At 37.9% G+C, this 15437-nt stretch overlaps 1 protein-coding gene across 1 annotated transcript in view; it reads left to right on the top strand.

Annotated features, from left to right (window-relative positions):
• Window positions 1-388: 388 nt before the first annotated feature.
• The window catches only part of KAT6B (lysine acetyltransferase 6B), a 109230-nt gene continuing 94181 nt past the window's right edge, over window positions 389-15437 (top strand). Inside the window, exon 1 of the mRNA XM_080620788.1 lies at window positions 389-2613. Within this exon, the coding sequence (XP_080476914.1) occupies window positions 1993-2613 (621 nt within the window). The 5' untranslated portion in view covers window positions 389-1992. The remainder of the gene's footprint in view (window positions 2614-15437) is intronic.

The raw sequence follows: 15437 nt of genomic DNA, 5'->3' as shown, positions 1-15437 counted from the left end.
TGTTGTTGTATTACAAATATTTGAAGTACACAGAACTGTTATCGAATGTATGAGTACAGTCAGGAAGCAAGAAATAGGATCCAGTCTCTGTAGATCAGTAGGGTTCAGTATGACAGCCAGTTAAATACTGAGGTGCTGTATTTGTATTGGGAATGTGTCTTTTCCTTCTGGTAGTCAGTTAAACTTTCATATTTATAAATCCAAAAATGCTTAAGCTTAAATCAAACTTAAGGAATGACAAATTCATAAAAGAAATTTATTAGTATTTCTACTATTTTGAGTATAGAAGAATTTTATATTCACCAATAACCAGCTGCTCTTTTGTTAGTAATGTAAGTATAAGAATGTGTGATCTGGAGCTTATATTTAAGAGATTTTTTTGAGGAGAGTACAGGGAGGAGAAGGTATGGGACCAGAACTGGGTTTTGCACCCATTCTCTTCACAGTTGCAGAAGAATGTTTTTAACAAGTTGAAAATAATTTAGATTACGGCATAATTTTTTTTTTTTTGTATTCATAATTTACTAAAGTTTTAAACATGATTGAAATACAAGATGACTTGAATAAATGAATAAAAATGAGGTTCAAGACTCGTGTAATCATAAATATTACTGCTAGTTATAGGCTGCTTGCCATAGTTTTGGAATTTTCTGGGAAACTGATGAGTATTCTACTTTATAAGACCAGCTGTTTATTGAGAATGAAGGTTTTTCTCTTCCATTTGTATGTTTTGCTTTGATTTGAAGTAATTAAACAATTTTGTTAACGTCTTCAAAAGTTCTCCATCACATTTCATGGTGGAAAAATTTAATGCCTTAAATGTATTTTATTTCTTAGTTAGATGACTACTGCCTTAGTTTCGTTTGTGTGGCTTTTTATTTTTTCACATACTGTCCTGCCGAACGGATAAAGTCCTGACAAGGTTTTCTGTCAGGTTTCTTATTTAAGTTTTTGCAGGCGCTGAATTTTCTATTAGAGTGATTCTTGTCAATGTGACCTCTTTATATGTGTTTAAATGTCTTCATGCTGACAGGGTGTTTATGGGAAAATGCCTGCTGTTGCTTCATTTTCATTTCTGTTCCTAAGAGTTTGTATCAAAAATGTGTTCCTCTCCACACCTTAGATTGAGAAGTGCCTTTGTGATTCATTTCTGTATTGTAGGATACTGAGGTATTAATAAGGATGTAATACTAGTAACTCAGTTCTGATATTTTGTTTTTAATTTTCTTGAGTTATATAGTCGACATATGGTACGACATGGGCAATGTACTATAAGAAATAGTAGTGGTTAATAATTTGACTTTCATTGGTTGGGCATTGGTTTGATTTTTTTTTTTTTTTTTTTTTTTTTTTTTGGGTTGTGGCTGTGTGGTTTTTGGTGGTTTTTCTTGGTCATTTTCTTATACCAGTGAGTGTAGAAATGGGTGGTAGGCAGTTTGTTTGGGAGAGTATTTCAGGTATCTGGCTGAATGGAAATGGTCCAGCAAGCCAGTAGGAGGTTAAGTGTTGGGGTGATGGAATTTAGGAAAACTAAATCCACTCAATGTTACCAGAAGTGGAAGGATTTCATGATGACTTGTTTGGTGTGTGGTGGGAATTGGCACACGTTTTATATAATTGCACAAAAATTTTTGCATACTGTAGCATCTACGGTATGAATAAGTGTCTACTTCAGCATTAACTATTCTCTCCCTTGCCTCTTCTTTTTTCTTTTTAAAGGTTGTGACAAACTTCTTGTAAGGATGTACTAGTATCATCGTGAATGAATCCTGTCTGCCTTTCCATAACGGTAAAGTAACTGGAAGTTTCAGTCAGGAGGTATTTCCCTGCCTTTTCCACTCCTCAGAATGGATATTTTTGAAATGCATCCAAGCAGTGTGTGGAATCCTTTGGTTTGTGTTTGAAGTGTGAACAGCCTCTGACAAATCTGCCAAAAGGATAAGGAGGAACCTCTATGGGTAACCCTTGGCTGGAAGCAATTACTGGTCAACCATGGTAAAACTTGCCAACCCTCTTTATACGGAGTGGATTCTTGAAGCTATACAAAAAGTTAAAAAGCAAAAGCAAAGGCCTTCTGAAGAGAGAATATGTCATGCTGTTTGTGCTTCCCATGGATTAGATAAGAAGACTGTTTCGGAACAGTTGGAACTTAGTGTTCAAGATGGTTCTATTCTTAAAGTTACCAACAAAGGCCTTGCATCATACAAGGACCCAGATAATCCTGGACGGTTTTCAGCTGTTAAGCCTGGCACTATTCCTAAATCTGTTAAGGGATCTAGAGGAGCTTGTAATGAGCTTCGTAATGTGGATTGGAATAAACTCTTGAGAAGAGCAATTGAAGGGCTTCAAGAACCAAGCGGTTCCTCGCTGAAAAACATAGAGAAGTATTTGAGAAGTCAAAATGACCTAGCAAATATTTTCAACAATCCTGCCTTTCAGCAGAGGTTGCGTCTAGGGGCCAAACGTGCTGTGAACAATGGGAGATTACTGAAGGATGGACCTCAGTATAGAGTGAATTATGGCAGTTTGGAAAGCAAAGGAGCTCCAAAATACTCCAGCACTTTCCCAGCTTCTCTTCCACCTGTCAGCCTTCTACCCCATGAGAAAGACCAGGTAAGTCTGAAAAATGAGAGTAAATGTAGTAATGCAGAAATTATTCTTACTATTCTTTATTTACCTAAAGCAAAAATATTAGTTTTTCTTGTTCTTTGTTTACCTGTTTAAATGTATATGAAGGACGCGTATCAAAGAGCCGTGCAGAACTGGTTCTGATAAAGGAAATTTACTTAACTCCCTGTGTCCTGTCATTCTGTGTTGGATAGTTTGCTCTCTGGATGTTTGGTAGATAAACAGAGGAGCAGGGAAGAGTACAGCTGCATGCTGTCTTCTAGGTGTGAGATTGTTCTGTCTTGTGTGACAGACTGGCATTGCTGAAATCTGCAGTGTGATTTGATTGTGGCCTTTCGCCTTAATTTTATGCCTGGATGTACTGATCTTCTTGTAATTTGAATATCATCTAAAATACCAGTAGAACTCTTGATATTTAACCCTGTTAGAATTATTATTTTGAAAGATATTTGTATGTAGATATTTAGTGTTTAGTTTGCAGTTGATAGGAACTGGAGTTAATGTAAATATTCCAGGAATGTAAGGGAAGGTGCCGAAGTACCGAATAGAGCTAAACTGCAGAATCTTTCTATTTCAGTTTTGTTCCTACATGGGTTTATTTTTGCTATTACTTGGGCCATGTTTTCAGGTTAATTATTCACAAAGTTTAAGCCTTGAGGGTGAAACGTGTGTCAATTAGTGTTTTGTTTATGAAAGGATAGTGTGAAAGACAGGTCTATAGGCATTCTTTGATCATTCTGCATTTAGTATGGTGAAGTGTGTTTTGAATTTTCATGTATTTGTGGGGGGGAAAAAAGCTGCCTCTTCTACTTGAATTGGATTACTTAGAATATCTGTAAGTTAGTGTTTGTTTTGCCCTTCTTAGTGGTAAAGTTTTGTGGCAATTCTTTTTGGCTTGGAATAATTTTGCCATTGTAGAGGTACCATTAGTGTCTTCTCCTAGAAACTGCATTATAGTTCTCTCTCTTTAGCCAATTGTGAGGCTCTGGAGCATGCAGAGTAGAAAGTGCTTGTGCTAGAAATATTTAGTCAAGTCTGCAAGAATGGTTGCTTGTGGAACTGTCAGAGGTGACTCTATGAATGTTGGTAGCTTAAGGTTGATTTTTGTGAGCTTCTTGTATATGTTAAGTATGATTGCTTGTATGCATGGATACCTGGCTGTTTCTTTCAAATTGGACTTCTTGGATATTTGAAGGATGCATTGTGCTTCACACTCAGTAATTGGAAAGGAAAATCAGAAGTGTTGCTTACTATGTGATTACTGCTGTAGCCATACACTATGAAGATTTAATTACTTGTAGTGATAAAGCTGTCTTAAGTACTTTCAGAGATTCTTCTGTAATTCCGATACTCTACTGACATAAAAAATTGGAAGGCTGGAGTACTGAGTAACCAAAATGCTATGATGCTTCATGTGAATTCTGTGGAAACAAAAATCTCCCTTGTTAGGCTGTGTACTGGGACTGGCATCCATTGCGAGGCATGTTAGTTGGGTCATGCTGCTGAAAAAGTCGTTACTGCCATAATAAAATACTGGTATAAGGATAAATCTGTCTTTTAGAAGTTAGCCAAACAAATCTGTTCTGTAGCAAGTGCTTTGGCAAGAAATAAGCTTTCATTTGGGTGCCTCAGAATTAGCAGTGTGACTTGTGTGTTTAAAAACTGTTTGGTATGTAGTTTTCCTGACAAAAATAGTTTTGATGTGAGGTTGATGAATTAGTAGTTGCAGATCGGAGTAGTGCACTGCTTAGTTGTACTAGTTGTGGCACAGGTTACTGGGCAAATATGTATAGACTTGTTTTAAGTACAGGATTTTTGCTGGTCTTCAGGCTGTATGGCTTTAAATACACATACAGGACAGTTCTGAAAGTAACTGTAGATAAGTGTGTCTTACTGGGATGTGACTGCATGTTCATTTGAAATTGGGAATTCATGAGTAAGCAGAATAATACTGCAAGGCAAACTGTTATTGGCTATTTTTATTGGGAGATACTTAAGTGGTAATGTGGGGCATGAAAAGATTATATATTGAATTTTATACTATAAAATGTAGCCAACTGGCATCTCTCAGGAATGGCTAGTCTTTGAAGAAGTTGGTGTATTTGAAAATTTCTTTGACTGTTCATGTAGCTAGCACAAGTAAGAGCTGTTTTTTTTGTTTGGGTGTCTCTTTTTTGTTTGGTTGTGTGTTTGCTTATTTTTAAATACTACAGTTGAAGTTCAAGTATTTTTTTCTGTTGACGTTCCTTGGGGAGAAGGAAGAACAGGAGGATATACGGAAATCTGTTTAGATGACTGCAGAAATTTGAGTAATTTTGACCTTTTTAATGCACGATTAACATATCATCGAGGATGAGACAGTTTACAAAAATTAGCTTTGCAGACCTGGAGCCTTGACTATATTATGGGGGTGTTGAGTTTTTTTTGCGTTTGGTAAATACATGGAACTGGAAGTGCTAAATTTTTTTCTTGGTGGCGTTGATATGGAGGTGCTTTTCTTGTCTTAGTATTAACTGGGTGATCCAGTGATCCTCTTGTTTTATTAGATGTAGAAATAGCTGCAGTTAGTTACAACAGCATAGCTTGTATTGCTGTGTTCTCTCCTGTTATCCATAGGCCTGGAAGGAAGCATTTGTATTAAAAAAAAAAACAAACCCAAAACAAAAAAAAAATAAAAACCAAAACAAAACCCCAACCAAACAAAAAAACCCCACAACAAACAAACAAAAACCCCAAACCACAAGAAAACCAAAACTGGAAACAAAAAAACCCAAGCAAACAAAAAAAGCCCCTGTCCCCCCCCAACCAACCAACCAACCAAAAACCCCCAAACAACCCCCACAACAAAAAAAACCCCAAAAAGGTATGTTTCCTTGAAATGTTAATCTGATTTGTCTGGGTTTGGGCAAAGGTGTGTCAGCTCCAGAGTTATAGGAAGAGGAAATAGGCAGTGCAGCTGTTTAAACCTTCTCTTCCTCCACCCCTTTCCATTCCCTAGTGTGTGTCTAGGGTTGTTTTTTCACTTCTGTGTGGAAGAGATATAAGCACAAGGCTCATAGGAAGGACAGATGGAAGGTCAATAGCTGTCATCAGCTATACGGTATCTAGACTGTACATCCTTTAACATGTAATGAGTAATAAGAATTAAGTTTCAACAGGACATCCTAGTTATCCTAAATATTCTGGTGGTTACATCATGGTAGATGCTTACTTGATGTGGACAGGTACCTTGAATCAGAGTGCTTCAGAACAGGCCTGTTTTCAAGTGTTAAATTGGTGTGTTACAAGGACCAGCCTTCAGCTGGAGATGGAGCTGCCCTTACAGTGAAGGGAAACTGAATCCAGTGGTGTCCTTTAGGATGTAGACTTGTAAGGTGCTTTTTCTTTCCTGCAAATAAAAAAGCAAAACCACATACACAAGAAGCAGATAAGAAGAAAATTAGTTTCTCAGTAGTTTGATCTTGTGCACTTCACTATATTGCAGTACATAGTTTTAACAATTTAACTGCTCTTATGTGTTCTTCCTTATGTTCAGAGTATCTTGCAGAGATATCTTCTCTCTTGTGCTTCACACCTTCTCTCCTGCAGCATCCTCTGAAAAGGGCTGTATGAGTCTGTTAATCAGAAAATGCAGTGTAAAAACTGATAACAGTAGGAAAGGGTGTGAACAGAAAGGAAAATCAGCCTGAACATATTGAGTGATACTTAGCTTTTCGATAAGCCTTTGGTGCATTAAAATACATTTCCAGAAATGCAGCAGTAAAGTGGTATTTAAAAGATATGGTTAACGTCTTTAAATGGGTGTTTAATTTTTCTTTTAATAGTGTCAATTGTGAAGTGGCAATATTGATGGTGTTTTCTGTGTGCATGCATGCCCTGTGTTTTTCCTTGTTTCCCTGGTCACTTGGACAAGCATTAGGAACCTTCTGCAGTTTGGGAACTGCATGAAACCTACCTAGGACTTACGAGTTAGCTGTATCTTAAGCACAAATGTGGTGTGACTGTAAACAAAAAGAAACAGATCTTTGTAGGCTGTAGGCAGCTCTTTACTTATTTTTCAGCATAATTTAAGATGATAAATCCACCTTCAAAAGATGAAGAGGCAGTGACCATCATAACTTTTTCAGAGGGCTATGGGAATGTGTAGTATATAGAATCATAGAATAGTTAGGCTTGGAAAGGACCTTAAGATCATCTAGTTCCAACCCCCCTGCCGTGGGCAGGGACACCCCACACTAAACCATGCCACCCAAGGCCTCATCCAACCTGGCTTTGAACACCGCCAAGGATGGAGCATTCACAACCTCCCTGGGCAACCCATTCCAGTAAAGAAACTCACAGTAAAGAAGTTCTTCCTTATATCCAATCTAAACCTCCCCTGTATAAGTTTTAACCCATTACCCCTTGTCCTGTCGCTACAGTCTCTGATGAGTAGTCCATCCCCAGCATCCTTGTAGGCCCCCTTCAGATACTGGAAGGCTGCTATGAGGTCTCCACGCAGCCTTCTCTTCTCCAGGCTGAACAGCCTCAACTTCCTCAGCCTGTCTTCGTATGGGAGGTGCTCCAGTCCCCTGATCATCCTCGTGGCCCTCCTCTGGACTTGTTCCAACAGTTCCATGTCCTTTTTATGTTGAGGATACCAGAACTGTACACAATACTCCCAGTGAGGTCTCACGAGAGCAGAGTAGAGGGGCAGGATCACCTCCTTCGATCTGCTGGTCACACTCCTTTTGATGCAGCCCAGGATACAGTTGGCTTTCTGGGCTGCGAGTGCACACTGCCAGCTCATGTTCATTTTTTTCCATCAACCAACACCCCCAAGTCCTTCTCCGCAGGGCTGCTCTGAATCTCTTCTCTGCCCAACCTGTAGCTGTGCCTGGGATTGCTCCGACCCAGGTGTAGGACCTTGCACCTGGCGTGGTTAAACTTCCTAAGGTTGGCATTAGCCCACCTCACAAGCATGTCTCAGAGTAATTACTGCCTAAAGTATTCTTTGAAAGTTGCAGTGCAAATGGAGATAACTTGATCCGTACAGCATTTTCTTCGTTCTCCTGAGCATTGTCTTGAGCAGATCAGCAACTGTATTAATAGTTGTTTCCATCTCTTTCCTTGGCATGAGAATACCCCATTCGTTTTCGGTTTGTCTTTCTAAGCTGACTTTCACGCAAAATCAAACTTATTAATTTTCCATACTCTGAACTCCTATCTAATTTTGTTTTCACTGGCCTACGTACATTTAGCTTTTCAAAGTGTAACTTGGCATGGGTTGAATTTCAGTTTTCTGGTATATAGCTTGTGCCAGTGCAGACACTGGGTGTTCCTCCTTCTGTCTTTCAGGCAAAGAGCCAATCTACAGAGAATTGTTTTTTTGGCATCCAGGCTCCTCCCTGTTGAGTTTTTCAGCTTCCTGCCTTCCTGTGGGTAGGCAACAAGAGACTGTTGGCTAAGATTTCTTTGCTTGCTCTATCTTGTTTCCTCTGGCCTCTAGGCTTTCCACTGAGTGGAAACAGAGAAGTTAGGCAGAAAGCACATGCTACACTATTTATCTTACCATTTTACACATAGGAGGATATTCATAATTGCCTAGTTTTGGAGCTGGCTCTTTGTGAAATCTGTGCTCCCGAGGCTGGGTTTGAGCACCAAATGATAGGTAAGTGTCTGTAAGAGAGTGTCTGCAGTGCTACAGTTGAAAAGACTGTAGACTGGTATGAAGAAAAAGAAGAAAAATGAAATCTAGGCTTGAAATTTGCCTATCCATAAAATGCTGCTTGCTGTCTTTAAAGGCAGCCTGTGTTTCTCTCCTTGTAACTCTTCATGGTCATAAAAGACTATGGAGTGTTAGTGTTACTTGACAAACGCTAACTCTCATGTTCGTGCTTCTCATTATCACAATTCACAAGATGGCTTTATTTCTTGAAAGGATGGCCTTCACCTCAATGCATGTAGCTTTCGTCCTTGGACTTCTGGGGTGATTACTAGGTGCTGCTGCTTTCTCTCATTTCTCTACTGTCCGTGTAGCTTCTGAAATGCAAAAAGTATCAACTCCATACATAAGCTAAGTGAACACTTTAAAGTGCAGCCTGTTCACACTTGAAATACTGGAGCTTACCAGAAATTGACGAATTACTTACCCTATCTTTTGAGCATTTAAAACTAAAATGGAAAAGTCTTGTCATCCCATATCATGGAGAAGTGGCTTATACCAAGATAGATAGATATATCAGTCTTTGGGGGCTTTTCTGTATTTTTACAATTCAGCACATTTGGATCAAACCATGAAGCAAGCTTGTAAAAGTCTCAAATTGTATGGTGGGAGCAAAATTTAAAACTACGATTTCCTAAAGTAGATTGGTCTACTCCTTCCTAAGGCCAGGCAGAGGGGTAGGTTGGGTTCCAGTTTGTGGTGTCAGTGATTTATTTTCTGCAGAGAGGTCATTTGCAGTAGTTTCCTCTAGAACCATTAGGGAAAACCCTCCTCGAACTTTTTTCCCCAGGCTGGGTATTTTGGAACATAGTTCTGCATGGTGCACTCACAATTCTTGTTTACTGCAAGAAGTGATTCCAAACGTTATATTGCAAGCTGCTTCATCCTAAGACTTGCTAAAATTTAATTCTCTGGCAGTTTCTCTTCAGAATTAATCGATGTGATGTACTGCAGTGAGTCCTGTGTTGAAACTGACAGCAAAAGAAATCTGTGTAGTTCCAGCAGTTTTGTGTGTGTTCATCTATGCTGTTTTCTGTGAACTTTTCTATCTTAACTGAGAGTGACAGTTGATTCCTAAACTACAGTTAGAAGTTTTACTCTTTGGACTTTTATTCCAAGATTTTATTTTTTTTTAACTGCTCAGTACATGGATATCTATTTTGTGAAGATTCCTTCTAGAATATGGACGTACCAGAAGCCTGCCTTGAATATAAGGAGAACTGCCTTGCATGTTTTCTCTGTGGCGTATCCTTACCTGTCTTAAGTGTCTGTCCTGTCCTATGTTCAATAGTAGGGGTAGTCTTGACTCTTGGGTGTGTTTTCTGTGGCAATTGAAATGTGGTAACAATTCCATGATGTTTCTTGTTGTTGCAGGGACTTCATTATAAAACAGGTGATGAAAAACCTTGGTAATGTGCAGTTGAGGTTATATGCTATTTTTTTTTTTGACAGCTTAATGCTTTTTTTTCTCAAGAAAGATCTTCAGATGTAGATCAGCTATTCATCAACCACAGTTCTCCATTTTGGTTGTTGGAAATGGCAAAAGACTGTGTCACTTTTGTAAAAATTTCCAGCTAGTATTGAGAAAAAAATTAGTTAGTGTAAAAGTCTTTTCAACTTTGAATCCATTCAAGTTCCTGTGAGCATCTTCTTTCAAAGGGCAATTTTTCTCTGTATTCAGGACTTGTTTTGCCTGGGTGTAAGGACAGACACATAGTTCCTATGATTGTGAGGGCCTGTTTCAAGTCAGGACATGAGGACTTTCTGGAACCAAACAAGAGGAAGTTGCTGTTGTGTACTGGAATGACGCTATTAGGGCTCAGGTTGTGGCTGTAGAATTCTGAGGGTGATGCACATCAAATCAGGCACCACTTAGGTGATGTCCTTTGATTACCTGATAAGAGACAAGCCAACTTTTAAGCTAGTATGATTTCCTTCGGTTGCAAAATCACTTGTGTTTGTAGTTCTTCCCTGTCTGCTTATATCCCTCTTCGTTGAGGGCAATTATAACTGGTTTAATTTATATATATATATACACTTTATTTTTTTTTTTCTCTCTACCCTCTTCTTCTTTCTCTAGGTTCTTGAAGAAGGGCCTGAAGTTTTGAATTTGCAGGCATAGGCACCATTCTTACAGTATGAACGATGTAAAACTGTTAAAGGGTTATTTGTGTAGGCAACTCCAGGGCTGCTGCATTTAGTTCTAGGTTTGTGCAGATTGTTGTGATGTTAGGTTGTGCTGTATATAAAATGTTACAAAAGGAAAAGGTCCTGTGTGTGTGTGTGTGTGAGGGAAAATTACAGACTTGTAAATTGTCAACTCTTGTGTGCTGGTAGCAGTGATAGATACATATCTGCAGGAATTCCTGCTTTCTCAAGTTTTTTGGCTCTACAGGGGCACAGAGTCCCATTTATCTGCCCTTGTGGTAGTACAGCCTGTCGTTTACCAGTGTAATGGTACTAGTAATGCAGTACTAGGTGGAGTAGGCTTGAGACTTCTGGTTTTAATTATAAGCAGGATTCTGGCACAGGAGAAAAGCTGTGTATGATCTCAGCAAAATTGTCTGGGAGTCATGGCTGATGTTTACTCATCTAGGAAGAATCCTTAATAGAAGTGGGGGCTAGCATAAGCTGTGATAAGTTTGACATACAGTTTCCACATGCTCTCCAGCATTTAATTTCATCACTAGTGGTGTTTTGAAGTTGGCTTCAATTTCACAGCTCTGTTTTTTTCCAAAATGGTGAAAATGAGTGACTTGTTTTAGTTTTTATGTAGTGTCCATGTATCCATGGCAACATTAACAGCAGTGTTTGCATTTGGCTCAGTAAGAGACAAATGTAGGTGGCACCCTTGTTTCAGACATTGAGTGCATATAGTTACTAACTAGCAACTAAGTAATTACAGGTAACTGTTGAAAGGAGTATAGTCAAGATAGTTTTATCATAGCTGTGTAGTTGTTTTTTTTTTTTTTTTTTTTTTTTTTTTTTGTCCTGTGTGGCACTGTTGTGTTAAAGCATCTTTTTCAGCACCATCTGTTGGGTGGTTATAGTGAAGATAGAAATTGCTATTTTTCATATGGCAAAAGGATGAGAGGTAACTGACACAAGTTGCAGATAGATGCAGAAAGTCAAGATAGATGAAGGAGAAAATTCTTTGTAGTGAAGGTGGGGAAACATGGAATAGGGGTTTGGAGTGGCTGTGGGACATCTGTCCTTGGAGTTGGTCAGAGCTTGATGTGGTATGGTCTTGAGCAACCTGAGGGATCATTTGAGTCTGGTTTTGTTTTGAGTGGCTTACATGTTATATGGTCTGTCCTAGATTATTTTGTTTCAACTTGAATTGGAAGTTTTCTACTTCTGACTGTTGGCTAATAAAATAGAAGACGTAGTTTCTTTATGAAAGACTAAGATGATGAAGATTTGCAAACAGCTGCATCAAATAGCCTAAGTGTAAGCTAAAGAAATTGAAGAGCGATGGAAGTTTCACCTGGGAAAACCATTGCTGGAGAATTCAGTGTATTTATTTTTGTTACAGTTTCTTTTGTAAGTGCATTTTGTGTGTATCACTTTAAGAATAGTGAATGCTCTGATTTCTGTTTTCTTGGGACTCCCTGAAATCTAGAAAAAAGTCACTGAACTTTTAGCTTTATGTACCAGACCCAGAAGGCTGGGTCTGAAGCCTGCTAGGTTTCATTTAAGTTTCACCATTATGTTGTGTGGATAACTTCTCTGGTGCTATTGTCCTTTATATTGACCTGTAAAAATGTGAGTGACACCTCACTTGCAGTGCTGTGGAAGTCTCTAAAGTGTTTAGGATTAGTGGATAATGAGCGGTAATTAGCAAAGGGGTTATGCAAAAATACAGTTAAAGAGTAATGAAAAAAGAAGTGTTTAAGCCTAAAAGAATTCTCAAGACCTAAGTAATCTCCATTATAAACACTGAACTTAATGGTAGTTAGTTAACAAGTTCTGTGATTCTATAGGCTGCTGTATCACTCCTTTCTGTAACAAACTGAAAAGATTGGTGGCTTTCATTTCCTATTTTTTTATTTTTTCTTTTGTCCACTCAACACTAAGTATACTTGCTGTAGGTGTCAGGTTAACAAGGCTATGTTAGTGGTAGAGGAAGAGGATGGTGTATTGACTCCTGCAGGTAATTATTTGCTCCTCAGTCAGTTTATAAATATGCACATGGAGGTTTATGTAATAAAGAATGAGGTTACTTATGAACAAGGTATTTTCTGATCTGAATATTCATGCTCTGCCATGAACTGTCCAGCTCTCTTCCCTTTTTAGCTAATTGTGGAAATGAAAGTCACTGAAAACTTGTGAGTGGTGTTTTTACAAATATTAATGCTGCTTTAATATTAGAAAACTGTGTAGTAAACCCATTTTCTCTTTATTTAAATGTTTGGCACACATTCTGATGATTCAGCAAAGTGAGCTTTCATTCAGGTGTTTCAGATGTTACAGATTTTCTGAAAGTCTAAAAGTTATAGATTAATCAGTCAAGAAATGATTAGAGAAAACAAGTCACAGGGTAGATTCTCAAGTTAGATAGCAGTATGTGCTGTGTGCATACAGAATGATCCTTTAGTGTGCTTGTAGATGCATATGAAAACTACATGAAAAAGTATCGGAGCTCACAGTGTTTTAGAAACCAGTGACTTGCTCTGCTGTGGCCACTTTAAAGAATTCCTCTTGTTGGGTCATTTGACTTGCTTGTTTGCCGTAATCTTGAAGAAGGAAATTATTGCTACTTAAGTCATTTAATGTTCTAACACTTCTTAAAACAAATTTTAAATTACTGCATTTTTACCAGTGACAGCTTACATTTCAGTCTTTATAGCTATGGATTTAACTTTATTCACTCATGATTAAAAACCAGAAGTGTTTTACCCTGAACAAAACATGGAATGCAGTAGCAGTTTAAAGAACCTGGCATTAGCTAGTCTTTCTGCTTTACATTTAATTGACAAATACTTAAGAACTAGGAATGTGAAAACATGAGTTTGTGTCTGGGCTTTGCCACTGGAATTTATGTGGCGATGGGCAGTTGTTTTTACTTTATGCGTTTGTGAACCGTGTTTAAAAAAGAGCAAGTAGCTTCTCATCTTGCAGGCATATTTTTATATTTTCCAGTAGAGAACTGCAGAAGTCTTTTCATATCTGAAAATGGAATGGATGGTAGGGATCTTTTATTGGGAATAGTAAACCACTAGAGAAATCTTCCCATGTTTCCAACTTCCTGTATCACTCTGAATTCAAGATGGTACCTCAATTCTGCTCGTGAATTTAAGGAAATAAGGAAATAATTGTAGCTACTATTCAGCCCAGGATGGGCAGATTTTGTTCTATGTCTCCTGGAAGATACTAGTGGTGGGAGAGGGATGTACTGGAATTTTGTTTGGTACCTCTCTTTGATATCGGTATCTCTGCCTTAAGTGACATTTTCAACATATTTATTAAGCACCTTCAGCTTGTATTGATAATTTTCAGAGTTAGACTAGAAATAAAACTGATTTATCTGTTTTTATGTTAATAAACCTGCTGGAGTTGACTTTATTTGATAAAATGACTTTGACAGCTGGCAGCTCTTCTCTGCCTGAGAAAAAAGAAAGAAAAGCTGGATGTTCAGGCTTCATTGTGTGAACATGCCATGTTTAATTTTCTGTATGTCATTCTAAACAGAACTGCTCATAATTTGCTAACATAAAAATGAATCTTAATGATTTATATTGTTTCTTTCTCCATACTGTTTGGGTGTATTTTGAAGAGACTTCTGAAAGATTTGATTTCTAGAGAAGAGCTCCTGATGCAGCTGAGGACAAGCTTTTTCCCTTTCCTGATCTCTGTCTGGTGGTAAAATTCTAATTTGCTTACTGTTTTGTGAAAACAAGTTAATTTCTAACTGTCTTGGAAGTTTTATATGGGATTAAATTGTAAAGCTTGATGCCTTAGAATTTTACATTTTAACTTAGAGTTAGTTAATATATAAATAGCGTAGTGTTCTTAATTGGAAAAGAGAACAAAAGTAACTTTCTCCCCCCATGTAACCAAAGAGGCTTTGACCTTGAATCTCTTGTTTTTCTTTTTGTCTCAAACATATTTGTCTTAGTTTTTAGCAGACTTGTGTCTTACATTTCCATTTCTGACAACAGCCCTAAGAACAATTTTTTTCATCTTCCTACAACACGTTATTTCATTGTTACTGATATCATTGCAAGGCCAGCAGCTTTAAATAAGGTTAACTTTCGTCTTTTATGTGCACAGCTATAACGACTCCCATTGTTATTGCTTTCTTAAGCCATGACAACTTGACTTTTTTTTTTAAGTATGTATTTAATAGATTTTGCCAATTAGAGTAGACATCTGTTTTGAGATCAGTAGAAATCAAAAACACTTAGGAAGAAATTGTTGGCTCATGATGCATTTAAAATATTTCTGGAAGTACAGCTTCTTTTTAGCTGTTGCTAAGAGATACATTTTCATTGACATGAGGGATATGAGGACATGTCAGCATGCTACCAGTTGTTTTATAGGCAGTTAGCTCTGCCGCCTTGCAGATGGTTGGAAAACTCTTGGTAGTGGGTAAATGTGTGCTGATTATCTCATTGAATTAAGGTAACCTTTTGTCATTCATTGAATTCTGCAGACCAGGCACTGAGCAGCTGCTCTCTGCTGTTGAATTCTGGATTTAGTCAACACAAAGATTATGCTAAAGGATATTTAGTTCTATTCCAGGTACTGAGCATTGGACCACTGTAAGATTTTTTTTTTTTTTTTTTTTTAAATACCACCTTCAGTGTGTTTGTAGTCTGAGCAATCCAGCAAGATGGTATCTTCATTTTGCCTGAACTGTATTTTCCAACTTTGTTGTTACCTTATGCTCATTAAAACTTTGGAAGTAGGTCAGAGAGAAAGAGTTTGCAAAGAGCCCTTGCTTTCCCCTCCCTCCTACTTCTTTTCCTCCGGCTTTCTTGGAAGTATTAAAAAGAAAGTAACTCTTGTTCTTGCCTGCTTTTAGTGTTACTAGTTTGAGGTTGGGTTGTGTTCTGGTGTGATGTGTGTTTATTGATGAAACTTGCCTTAAAAAACAGTGTAA

The sequence above is a fragment of the Psittacula echo genome, assembly GCF_963264785.1.
Source record: "Psittacula echo genome assembly, chromosome: 6".
Lineage (NCBI taxonomy): Eukaryota > Metazoa > Chordata > Aves > Psittaciformes > Psittacidae > Psittacula > Psittacula echo.
The sequence above is the reverse complement of the archived record's forward strand: the minus strand, read 5'-3'. Positions and strand labels throughout refer to the sequence as shown.